The sequence below is a fragment of the Antechinus flavipes genome, chromosome 2, assembly GCF_016432865.1.
Source record: "Antechinus flavipes isolate AdamAnt ecotype Samford, QLD, Australia chromosome 2, AdamAnt_v2, whole genome shotgun sequence".
NCBI lineage: Eukaryota > Metazoa > Chordata > Mammalia > Dasyuromorphia > Dasyuridae > Antechinus > Antechinus flavipes.
In genome coordinates, this window is record NC_067399.1 from 350,386,973 (window position 1) to 350,400,513 (window position 13,541).

General features: G+C 35.3%; 2 protein-coding genes across 3 annotated transcripts in view; one reads left to right on the forward strand and one right to left on the reverse strand.

Moving 5' to 3' along the window:
* Positions 1-13,541, forward strand: part of ATL1 (atlastin GTPase 1) — a 115,130-nt gene that overhangs the window by 65,667 nt on the left and 35,922 nt on the right. For both annotated transcript variants that reach the window (XM_051978032.1, XM_051978033.1), the window contains exon 6: positions 2,762-2,818. In XM_051978032.1, the coding sequence (XP_051833992.1) occupies positions 2,762-2,818 (57 nt within the window). The remainder of the gene's footprint in view (positions 1-2,761; positions 2,819-13,541) is intronic.
* Positions 28-13,280, reverse strand: LOC127549754 (mitogen-activated protein kinase kinase kinase 11-like). The gene is made up of 3 exons (XM_051978049.1): positions 11,996-13,280; positions 6,444-6,585; positions 28-209 (listed from the first exon to the last, which is right to left on the reverse strand). Exon 1 carries the CDS (start codon positions 13,120-13,122, stop codon positions 12,376-12,378), a length of 747 nt encoding a protein of 248 aa, XP_051834009.1. The 5' UTR covers positions 13,123-13,280; the 3' UTR covers positions 28-209; positions 6,444-6,585; positions 11,996-12,375.

The following is a 13,541-nucleotide window of genomic DNA, read 5'->3' on the forward strand; positions in this document are numbered from 1 at the left end:
TTTCTTGTAAGTACCAAGAAATGGCAGTAAACCTGAACCATACCAGCACAGTGTCGACCAGATCATTTCAATATGCAGGACTCAATGGCCCAGGTCTGGGACTATGAGATCTGAGAAACTATAGAAGTCCAAAAGATCAAGAGCTCAAAGATCCAGAGGTAGTGAACAGTATCTTGGGAGAGGGAGGTCAGCATAAGACTCCAAGAGACCTAAAAAATATATGAAAAAAATGCTCCTAAGTCAATAATGTTGAGAAATGCAAATTACAACAAATTTTAGAGTCTATCTCACATCCATCAAATTATCAAAGATGACAAAAATAGGGAATGACAATTATTGGAAAGAATATTGGAAAGATTAGTGTACAACAATGCACTATTAATGAAGCTATGAACCAGTCTCAACATTTTGGAAAAGAATTTGAAATTATACCCCCAAATTTACTAATTCTCCATACTCTTGGATCCAAAGATGCCATTACTAATATAGCAGTCAATCAATAAACATTTATTAAGTACCTACTAAGTAGTTCTAAGCACAGGGAATATAAAAAAGAAGCAAAAGGCAACATCTGCTCTCAAAGACCTTAAAATCTAATGATATAGACAGCATGCAAACAAATATATGCAAAGCAAGCAATATAGAGTATATATAAAAAAAAAATTTAACAAGAGGGAAGGCAATAGAATTAAAAAAGCTTGGAAAAGGCTTCTTGTAAAAGATATAATTTTATTTGGGATTTTGAAGAACCTAGGAAAGACAGGAGGCAAGAAAGAACTTTTTTAGACTTGGAAGATTATATCCCAAAGAAATCAAGAGAAGAGGAAAAGAGCATTCAAAAATATTTATATTTGTGGTGTAATACTGAAGAACTAAAACCCATCAATTATAGAATGGCTAAGCAAAATATGGCATATGAAAGTAATGTAATATTACTATGCTCTAAAAAAGTATTAAAGTCATGGATTCAGAGAATCTCAGGATAAAAAGTGAATCAGGAGAATTATTTGCACATTACTGTAATGACCGCACCAGCACCCAGGACACCCCAGAATCAGCCAGAGTCAGGTTAAGCAAAAGTCCTCAGTCTTTATTCTTGGTCTTAGATGCAGGATTGAACAGGATGGAAGCAGAATCTCCTCTACCCGCCTTCCCCCTCCTCTACCACCGAAAGTATGTCCCTGGCTAGCTTTACTCCATCCCCTAGTCCCTCCTACAATCCTCTATACACCAATCATTGAGCCAGTACAAATAGTAGAAAGGACCATTTTCCAAGCATATACCCATAGAGTATTGTCCAATCAGTAGTTAGCCTCAAGAGCTTGGCAGTCCTGACCTTAGTGCATTGAATTCAATAGTTTCAGCCCTCTACACATTACAACAATGTAATCCCCATATTGTAAAGCAGAAGAACTTGATTTAGGAACTTTGATTAATATAGTAAAGAATCATACCATACATCCTTCCCTTTTCTTAGTGATGAGATGATAGATAGTTTCAAGAAGAGATAAGGATTTATAATAACAATTATTATATAACTTATATCTTCTACGCTTTTGATATGTGGCAGGATTTTTGTGTTATGATTAAAAGAGTAATGATATTAATGCAGAAACAAAACAGAAAAGGAAAAAGAGAACATATAGGAAATATTTTTTAAATATCATAAAAAGGGAAGAGAGAAGCTAGTGTTAAAAATGTCTTGGTTAATTTATTATATAATTTAAAAACTAAAGTTTCAATTTTTTCTTTTTTTTATTCATTTAAAAAAGTACTGGTTTCTTAATATTTGTTAAGATCACAATAACAAATGTAAATAATAAAACAATATATACATAACATTATGAATATAGGTGTATGGATTTTTTTTTAAGTCTTTTATTTTGGAGGAGGAACTAAATTCAAATCTGATCTCAGACACTTAACACTTCCTATCTGTGTGACTCTGGGCAATAAAACCCCAAGTGCCTCAGCAGAAAAAAAACTTTTTATTTTTCACATCATCCTAGTTTTTCCTGTTATATCTCACTCTGTCCCAAAAGCATCCCTATAACAAATAGCATTTTTAAAGACAAAAATAAAATAAAATAAAAGAGGAAAAATCAATATAATCAAAACATGGAAAAAGTCAGAAAACATGTGTCCTATGCAAAATCTTTGGACCTCCTACTTCCACAAAGAAGTGGTTTTGTCCTCTCACATCTTTTTATTTGAATCAAATATGATTTTTAGAGTTTTTCTACACTTACTTATGTGTGTGTAGTTCTTTCCGTTTACATTGATATTGTTATTGTGTGCAATTGTTTCTTCAGTTCTACAAAAATCTTCATCAGTTCACTTAGGTCTTTCTATGATTATCAATATTTATCATTTCTTATAGAATAACAATATTCCACTGGATTTCTGTATCACAATTTAGCTCTTCCCTAATAGGTGGGCATCTACTTCTTTTTCAATTCTTTGCTCTCACAAAAATATCTGCTATAAATATTTTGATATATATAGAGATCTTTTATTAATGACTTCCTTGACATATATGGCCAATATTGAAGTATCTGGATCGAAAGGTACAGACATTGACTTCATATAGATAGATATAAAATATGTTATGATTACGACAAACATATAACATAAATATATTTATAAAATAGGAGATTTGTGTGTTATAAAATAAAACTGGACAGGAGGAAAGACTATAAAAATAGAACCTGGCACATTTTGAAATATATCTGTATTTATTTTGTTTTTTTCTTCTCCTTAGCTTTTCACTGAGTATGGCAGACTGGCCATGGAAGAAACATTTCTGAAGCCATTTCAGGTGAGTCTGTATATGAAAATGTTTTATTTCCTTGATATATCAAGTGTATGAAATAGTCAGAAAGGCTATGTATAATCTACTTATGATTTACTTAATAATTAATATTATTTAAGTACTATTATAGTGCCTATATTAAAACCATTATTTCTTGATTTTTTTCTCTAGTTCCTTTTCATCTTTTACTATCTTGATTTTATTTTTACTGTTCTTGATATATTTTCCTGATCATTTAAGTGGATAGAGCATTGAACCAGAGTCAGATGTGGACTCAAGTTCAAATCTGGCCTTAGACATGTATTAGCTGTGTGACTTAGGTAATTCATTCAATCTTATTTGTCTTCATATCTGTCATATATAAAATGGGAATAATGAGAATAACTATCCCCCCAAAAGTGGGGATCAAACGAGATAATATTTATAAAGCACTTTGAAATCTTAAAGCGATATAAAAATGCTGATTATTATTACCATCATTATTATTTTATATCAGAAGCAAGTAACAAGTGGGAAACAAAACCAGAAAAAGAGAAGATGGCTACTAGAAATCTTTGACATAGGTCAAACGTATGGACAAACTGTTCCAAGTCCAAAGATAACTTCTGATCTTAGGAAGAAGTAACATTATTGTCTTCCATGATGCATTCTATCATCTAAACTCAACCAGCTATGATTAAAATTAAGTAATCTGCCAATCAGTGAGAAATATCAATTATCAGAAAAGAAATAAAATATTTTAAGAAACTGTAATTTGTTAGGAAAATGGAAAACTAGCTCTCAAATAGATATAGAAATGTAGGACAAATGGCAAAGCTGGATGGGAAATTTATATTTCAGCTACTTAAGTTAGATGATTTCTAAAGAAAAAAAAGGAAGAGGAAAGAAGCAAACATTTAATATGTACCTTCAATATAAGTTTATTTGCTAAAATAAGTTTGCTAAAAAGTTTACAAATATTATCTCATTTGATCCTCACATTAGCTTTATTTTTATTGTTGAGGAAACTGAGGCAGATATTGTGAGTTTAAAATAAATCTAAAAACTGATTTTTGAAATAATAAATTGAAAAATGATTAGCATTTCTAAGCTAAATGTTGTCTGTTACTATCGTGAGAGAAAGAGGAATGTGTAAAGTTTTATGGAGATGGACAAATGAAAAATAATTATTGCCCTAATTATCCTTCAATTTAAAATGTTTCCTTTTGATTTTTTATTTAAATTTTTTCTGAGCATTTCATTTCGGTTCACATTTTGTTTCTGGAAATTTTGTTATGAATAGGACTTGGTTCTGTTTTCATTTTTCCTTTTTGCTATTAATGATATTTTTGCTTTTTAGTTTTACTGTATTAACTCATATTCTGCTTAATTCTGTTAAATGATATGGGTTCTCACTTGCCTTCTTTGATTGGTTCTTACTTGATTGGTTATTCATTTAAGCACTTAGGTGGCATAGTAGATAGAACCTTGAGCTTCCTGACTGAGTCAGGAAGGTCTGAGTTTAAATTTAATCTCAGACACTTATACCTGTGTGACCCTGGAAAAGTCCTTTATCTTCTCATTGTTCGGAACAATTTCTAAAAAATAATTTACAGAGAAGGACCTGATCTACATTGGTTGAGAAAGTTTCTCATCAGGAGTTCCTTGCACAGGAAGGCTAGATTAAAATAAAACAATTAAATATTTGGTGTATCATTAAATATAGCATACACTTCAGTTTCTGTAACTTTTATAAATTTATAAAATTTATTAACATTTTTTATAAAATTAGGATCCTACTTTCACTGATGAATCATCTCCTTAAGCAAAGATACATCTCCTCTTCACTTGTTTTTATAAGGTTAACTAGCTTCAATCCCAAATCTGTTATGTTCTCCACAATATCAAATGTCACCGAATAGTGCCCCATTCTTTTTTGTCCCAATATCATCTAAACAGTTAACATAAATTAGTTTTTAAAGGAATATTTACTAAGAAAATATCAACAGAAACAGAAATAAAAGTCACATCCCACTGAAACATGACCATAACTTTCCTTCTATCATTTCAGTAACTGAGCTTAAACTTAAAACAGTTGCTATAAAGTAAACAAAGCAATAAACCACCCCAAAGTCTCAACTAAATGCCTCCACCCCTTCCACTATGCCTTCTGGAATTCCTGTTCCACTGGCAATAAATATTCCTAAATCATTTCCTCTCCCACTATTTTCTTCTTCAATCTGAATTTCTACCAATAGAATCTGCCTCCTCACTGATGGCATAGCCTCTCTGGTCAACCTTTCTGGTATTGGCTGTATTTTCATTTATTACCCTTGGCTCACTGATTGAAGCAGGGGAGTTGAAAGATTGTACTATATTGCTATTCCAAGTTCTTTATCTACTTAGAATTATTCAGTAACTTACCCTCTTGGAGATCCATGATATTCATATCTACCACATAAACAACAGCCTGTTAGCTGTTGTCCACAGACCTCCAGGTCACTTTCCTTTTTTCCTCAATTAATTAAGTATATGGGTCACAATTTTTCTCTCCTTTCCAACTCTTGTCCTCATACTAGGGAATTTTAAACATACACATCTATTATCCATCAAACACTGTAATTACTCAGTTGCTCAACCTTCTTACTTCCCATGACCCACTTTCTACTTGATCTTGACACCACTCTTAAGTACACCTCCTCCATGTTCTATATTTCCAAAATCACCATATCTGATCACAGTCTATGGCTCTATGCATTTCCCTCTGACTTCCCTTATGAAGCCCGGCTCTTTGTCTATGTCCTGGCTCTATGATCTCTAATCTCCATGGTTCTTCAATTTTCTACCAGTTCATTCCCTTGACTAAACGCTCTCTCCTCTTTTCTCCATCTTGATCTTGGTTGAACTGATTCAATATTATACTGTTTTCTTTCACCTAGCTTCCATACTATATTACACCCTGCCAAGTTTCAGCATTGCATGATTCCTACTATCTTCATACCTAATAATGTGCTGCTAAATGAAGTTGGAAAAAATCATTAACCATTCTGACTAGGTCCTTTACAAATTTATGTAGCACAACTTCAACAGGGCTCTCATTGCCATTAGACAATTTTTTACACCTTCCTTATAAACTATTATCCTACTCTCCACAGTAGCCCTTCCAGATTTTTTCATCCCTCCTCAAACCTTCAAAGGTTCCCCCTCTCCACCCTCTCAATTGATAACTTTTCCTTATGTTTATAGAAAAACACTGAGACTATTCTCTATGAATTCCCTTTTTTCCATTCTTCATCTCATATCATTCATATGTCTTAGGCCACAATCTCCTCCTGAACACCTGCCTCACATAATAAGTTGTCTTACCCCTTACCAATGTCCTTTCTTCTAACTGCATAAATGATGCCATTCCATTCAGTATCGTTCAAAAGACTATTTCTTCTGTTATCTCAACTCTTTCGCTGTTTACTGGGTCCATCTTTACTGCCTCCATACAAGCTCATTTCCTCTCTACTCAAAAAATCCTCACTTGGAGATTTCCAATGCCAAGAAAGTAAAGTGAAGAAAGAACCCACTGAAGCCCTGCCAAATTCCTCTCCAAACAATTAGAAAATTACATCAGAATTAATCTAGGAGCAGGGAAGCAACTTACCAGCATGGCAGGAAAGGTCTAAGTTACTGGGGCATGAGTAGAGTGAGAACAGGCGATCCAAGAGCACTGCAGCAGTCAGCTTTACAGTAGGGGCCTGCAGCAAGATTCCAAGTCTTGACAATCCAACAGCAAGGTCCCACCTCTTACAAAACAATATCCAAACGAAAAATGAGTAGTTTGTACAACACAAACACACCCCAGTGACCCCATACCCAACACAAGCCATCAGTGAGGCCTTGACTCCATTGATGACCAGTAGGGAAACTGCACTCGAGGTAGGCCAACACAAAGATCTCAATCCTGGGACCCACCAGCAGACAGATCCTGTTTCCATAGTAACCCAGCAGCAAGGCCCTACCTCTGGAGCAGGTCAACAGCTAAACACCATAACCAGGGAAGACCAGTACAAGCTGTTAAGGAAGCCTTCCCTCCAGAGAAAGCAAATAGATAAACCTTGAAGCCCAATGAAAGCCAGCAGTAAAACCAAAGCCCTAATACAAAAAACTTGGGACAATACTAAACCAGAATCCAATTCTCACATAAGAACACTAAGTCCCAAAAAAGATGGAAAAAAAAGAACTAAAAGTTAAAGTTTAACTTTAGAAAGTTATGGTAGTAATGGGAGAATCAAGGCATAAACTTACAAGAGAACAAGTGTCAAAATAGCTAATTTGAAGCCTCAAAGAAAAATATAATTTGGTCTCAGGCCCAAAAAGAAATCTTGAAAGTGCTTAAAAAGAATTTCACAAAGCAAATTAGAAAAGTAGAAAAAAATTGGGGTAAGAAATGAGAATCATGAAAAAGAAACACTACCATGGGAAAAGATGTGCAAAAATTTACCAAGAAAAATAACTTTCTAAAAAATAGAACTGACCAAATGGAAAAGGAACTACAAAAATTCATTGAAGAAAAAAATTCCTTAAAAATCAGAATTGAGCAAATGAAAACTAAGGATTCTACAAGACAATAAAATACAATTTAAAAATCAAAAAAGTAAAGTAATAGAAGAAAATGAGAAATTTCACATTGGAAAAACAATCGACCTAGAAAATAGATGCAGGAACAATAATACAAAAAAAATTATTGAACTAATGGAAAACCATGAATAAAAAAAGTCTAGAAAACATTTTCAAAAAATTATCAAACTTCCCTGATATATTAGAATGAGAAAACAAAAGCAAAATTGAAAGAATCCACTCATCACCACTAGAAAAAGATTCCAAAATGAAACATTTCTGTTTCACAGGAACATCATAGCTAAATTCCAGAGCTCACAAATCAAAGAGAAAGCATTGCAAGCATCCAAAAAGAAATAATTCAAATATCATGGAGCTATAGTCAGGATTACACAGGATTTGACAGGTTTCACATTAAAGAATCAAAGGGATTGGAATATGACATACTGGAAAGCAAAGAGTTTAGGATGATCACTTATCAAAAAAAAAAAATTGAACATAATCTTTCAGTGGGGAAATGGACAAAATAAATAACAAAATAAAGGATTTTAAAGCATTTCTAAATATAAGATGAAAGCTGAATGAAAATTTTGAACTACATGACTCAAGGGAAACAAAAATGATTTTAAATATGTGTGTGTAAATATGGCAGGATAATATTTATAATTCTTAACAACTTTATTACTATAATGGTAATTAGGAGTATGATGTATATAGACAGAAGATGTGGACATAAGGTGACTTTGATGGGGTTATACACCCCCCAAAAAAAATAAAGAGGTGAGAAAGAAAATTGCATTGAAAGAAGAAGAGATTAGATTGGATGGAGTAAAAAATAAAAGTAAAATAAACATAAGAGAGTCATTAAAGAGCTATTATAATGGAAGGGAAGATTGGGGGATTGGCAAAGCTTAAACCTCATTCTCATCAAATTTGTCTCAAAGAAGAAATGACATACAACTCAGTTGGATATAGAAATCTATCTTATCATACAAGGAAGTTAAAAAGGTACAGAGATAATAGAAGAGAGAGAAGGGACTGGAAAAAAAAAAGGATGATATTTTGGGCAAGGCAGTGATCAGAAGTAAAACAGCTGTGAAGGGGGAAAAGAGGAAATAAAAGCAGGGATGAACAAGTGAAAAAAAGCATGGAAGGAAATAAACAATTAATTATCCATAACTATAAACATGAATGAAATGAATTCACCTATAAAAGATAAATGAAACACAATTAATTAAAAGATAGAATCCTGAAATATATTTACAAGCAAATTTATTATGTTTTAGCTGAAGCAAAGAAACTGGAATAACTATCATGATCTGAGACAAAGCAAAAGCTAAAACTGATCTAATCAAAAGAAATAAAGAAGGCAACTGCCTCTTACTAAAAAGTACTATAGACAATGAAGTCATATCATTACTAAACATATATGCACCAAATAGCATCTAAATTTTTGAAGGAGTTGAATAATTTGCAGGAGGAAATAAATAATAAAATTATATTAGTGGGAGACCTCAACTTTCCCCTCTCAGAAGTAGATAAATCTAACCAAAAAAAAAAAACAAGAAAGAAATTAAGGAGGTGAATAAAATCATGGAAAAGTTAGATAGGATAGCTCTTTGGAGGACAACTTAAAATGATATTTCATAAGGCAAAAAAAAAAAAGGCTTATAATCAAGAAAATTTACCTAGCAACACAGTATAATCCTTTTGGGGAAAATGGATGCTTAATGAAATAGTGGACCCCTAGAATAGACCAATACTCCAAATAATGTCAGCTCAAAAATTTTAAAGACAATGTTGGCAAAGAGGCTATAGAACTATAAAAAAAGTGATCATAAACTATGGCAGGTTGGATTTATACCAGACATGCAAGATTGGCTTAATATTGTGAAAATTAAAAATATAATAGAACATAAAAAAACAAGAAAAATAAAATCCTGGTGATAGATGTAGAAAAAATTTTCCACAAAATAAAACATCCATTCATATTTTTAAAAAACTAGATAATAAAAGAATAAATGTGATTTTCCTTAATATGATAAGTCCTATTCTAAAGCTAAGAGCCAACCTTATTTGTAAAATCAACTAAAGGCCATTCCTATAAAATTAGCAGTATCACTATTTATTATTTGGTAGAGTACTAGAAAGGCAAGTGACAGCTAAAAATAAAATCAAGGAAAAAAATGAAGAAATAAAGTGTATGCAAAGAAAAAATAAAGTTACCTTTTTTTGGCAGATGATATGATTATTTACATAGAGATTGCTAGAGAGCAAACTAAAAATTAATTGAAACAATTGTTTCAACAGAGTTGCACAATAGAAAATAAATCCAAATAAATTATCATTCTTTTTGTATATTACCAATAAAACTTAGGAGGAATATGCAGAGTCATTTTATTCAAAATAACTAGATAATTAATAAAATATCTTTAAGCATACCTATCAAAACACCTATAGGAATTATATTGATTTAGCAGAAAATACTCTTTATAAAATATGACATCTATATTAAGGTCTTTCTTTAATTGGAAAAATGTTAATTGTACTTGATTAGGCAAAACCAATATAATAAAAATGACACTGCCACTTAATTATTTATCCAATATCTTACTAATTAAATGGTCAAAGATTACTTTCTAGAGCTAGGAGGAACATTTTTAAAAATTCATTTGTAATAAAAGATCAAAAAATCTCAATAGAAACAATGAATAAAAGTGGCAAGGAAGGATACACATTAGAACCAAATTTCAAACTAAACTAAAAAGAATGACCATCAAAAGTACTTGGTATTAATTGTCAGAGAAAGACAGAGAGAAAGAGAGACAGAGAGAGAGAGAGACAGAGAGAGAGAGAGAGAGAGAGGAAGAGAGAGAGAGAGAAAGAGGAAGAGAGAGAGAGAGAGAGAGAGAGAGAGAGAGAGAGAGAGAGAGAGAGAAAGAAAGAGAGAGAGAGAGGTCAACCATGGGACCATACACAGCATACAGAAGAAAATTTAATCTAGTACACTAGTTCACTATATTCAATGATTTTGGCTATTTATATAAGGACTCATTATTTAATTTAAAAAATCAAATCAAATAAATCAAAAGTGCTGAGGAAACTAGAAATAGTGAGCAGAAATTGTTTCCCAAAGGGGATCAAAAAGGCATCACTAAGTTGGAATCAAGGTAAAATTGCTCCACCTTGATAGAACACAAATAGGTCAAGAACATATAAACATTTGGAGTGGAAATGGCCTTAATTTGCATGTCACATTTCTTTTGAGCTACTATAATTCTGCTTCACTTACAGAGCACAGTGTCATTTATGATTTGAGCATGTCATGCTGGGCAGTCCTGTGCCAGTGTCTCCTATGTCACACAATACATTCAAAAGTTTTTTAGAGAGACCTTGAGTGTCATTGTATTACTTCTTCTGACCACCTGTGGGCACTTTCCTTGTGTGAGTTTTCTCCATAAAATAGTCTTTTAGAAAAACATATATTTCAAATGATGTAGCCAGCCCAAGAGAGATGTACTCTCTGCCAGTAGAGTTTGAATGCCTGGTAGGTTAGCTCGAGAAAGTACTCCAGTTTCTGAAATTTTATTTTGCCAAGTGATCTTCAGAATCTTCCTAAGACAATTCAAATAGAAGCATTTTAGTTTCTTGGGATGTACTAATATATTGACCAGTTTTTACAGGCATACAACAATGAAGTCAGCATAATAACTCTATAGACCTTCAGTTTGGCAGGCAATCTAAAAATCTATTTACCTCTTCTCTCCCACACTTTCCTTCTGAGACTCCCAAACATTGGGTTAGTTTTGCAATGTGTGCATCAACTTCAGTATCTATGTACATACTTGAAAAGTATACTGCCAAAGTACATGAACTAAAATTTCTCCATTTGCTATAATCAATGCTACCACATATTGGTGGTGTGGTGCTGGCTGAGGGTGAACCTATGTCTTCTTGATATTTATTATTGTCACAAGCAGCAGAGGTTCTATCCATTTTTGTTTCATCTCAACTTTAGAGGTTGCATTGAATGCACAATTATCTGTAAACAAAGAGTTGTGCATCAAATCTCCCTCCACATTAATCTTGTAGCTTTTTCAAATTAAATAATTTACCATCAATACAGTAGCTGACCTCAATACCATTTTTGTCCTCATTGAAGTCCTCTAATAATATTGCTAAAAAATATCGTGCTAAAAGCATGGGAGCAAGCACATAGCTTTGCTTCACTCCATTGGTAACTGGAAAAGTGCAAGAGCATCCTTTATTAGCCATAACCCAGCTAGTATGTCATCATGAAATTGATATGCAATACTGATGAACGTCTCAGGAAGACCAAATTTTTCCATGACTTTCCCAAGTCCTCAATGCTGATTGTATCAAAAGCCTTACTTGGGTAAATAAAGCATGTACAGACCTCTATTTTGCTCCTGGAATTGTTACTGGAGTTGTCAGACAGCTGTTCCTCAGCTTTTTCTGAATACACATTAGCTCTCTGGTAGATAGCCATCTTCCAGGAAAAGGAGGCTTATTCAGAAGGACTCTGGCAGGAATCTTGCCAGCAATGATTATTACAAGACAAATTATTTCCTTTACCTTTAGAGAAATGGATAATGGAGGCATCCTTGAACTCCTGGGGAATTCTTCTTATAAAATAATCCAGAAGATTTCAGTTAGCTTTTGTATGAACAGTTGCCTTCCTGCCTTGTAAATTTCATTGTGCCCATAAACATGCATGCATTTCATGTTGTGATGACTGCATATTTAAAATCAGCCGGAGTCAGGAATTCAGGTTAAGGGAAAAATCTTCAATCTTTATTCTTCTTGAGATGAAGGGGGATTGCGATAGCAATATGGGCAGTTGCGACAGGAAGCCAGCCAGCAGAGGTGAAGGGGGATTAGCAATGTGCATCCACCTCCCCAAAAGGCGCCGAGACACTCCCACCTCATCGTGGGGTACACCTTGCCCCCCTCGCTCAGGGGCTCCCCTCTGGCTCTGTGGCTCCCCAAGGAGCCTGGCCCCCCATGTCTTTTGGTCTGGGCTCTGCTGTTCTGGGGCGACTGTGGGCCAAAAGGATTGAAAGGTGGGGGGACCCGGAAGGGGTCCAAGTCTGGGAACAGGGTCCAAGGGGCTCGGCGGGGGGCAGGCTGTGGGGACGGAAGTGGGGACGGCCGGGGTCCAGTGAACACAAAACTCCAGGGGTCAATGCGGCTCCGGAGGGGTGAAGGCCGGGGCCTGCCGATGAGGTCCAGCGTTGGGGACCGGGGGTGCGGGGGGGAGGGGGAGGACGGAAGGCCCTGGGAGGGAGGGACACAGCCCCACCCCGCGTCTCTTCCTCTTGACGGGGGCTTTTGGCAAAGGGCTGCCCCCCCGGGGGTTCCCAGGTCAAGCAGAGGGGGGCTGGGAGGTGCCTAAGGGTCCGGGCTCGCTGGAGAGGGCGGGGCATCCGGAGTTTTGGGAGAAAAGCGAATGAGAGGAGGGGGGGGGGGGAACGACGCCTCTTCGGGGATGGCGTCTCCCTTGTCTCGGGCTCCGCTGCCAGCCTGCTGCAGGTCCCGGCCCAGGCCCAGGGAGGCCAACAGAGCTGTTCTCTGGAGCAGGGCCCCCTGGATGATCTTGGGGGTCCCGCTGCGGTCCGAGGGGTTGTGTCAAGACGCCAGCCAGCAGTCTCCCTTTCCACTTCCTTCTCTGCCCCCCTGCCTCCACCCACCAAAATCATCATTTCCTATACGACACATCAGGACTTGTACTAAGAGTGGGTGGGGGCCATTCTTTCTCCAAGCATATATATTAATAGCGTATGGTCCAATTGCTGTTTAGCCTCATGTGCTTGGGACCTCAGTGCATCAACTCAAGCCTCAGCCCATTACACATATAACAATGATGAATAGAATCATTTTTGAATTTTTTTTTTTTGTATTTCAACCACAGAGTGAGATTTTCACTTGCCATAACAATTAGTTTAAAGTGTACAATTCTTAGGGCATCTTTTCTAGCCTCTTATTCACAGTAGGAAGTGATCAGTGCAGTTCTTAAAAAGCTGCTCAGATAACCAAGGGGCTGCCAAATCTCACCATTGTTTCCAATAAGAAGATAACCCTATAGCTTCCTGTGTTTAGGGTTTTGACTATAGTTCCCAGT

Bases quoted from the DNA above. Each gene is read 5' to 3' on its own strand.
- LOC127549754 (XM_051978049.1), bottom strand. From the start codon at position 13,122: ATGATGATTTTGGTGGGTGGAGGCAGGGGGGCAGAGAAGGAAGTGGAA.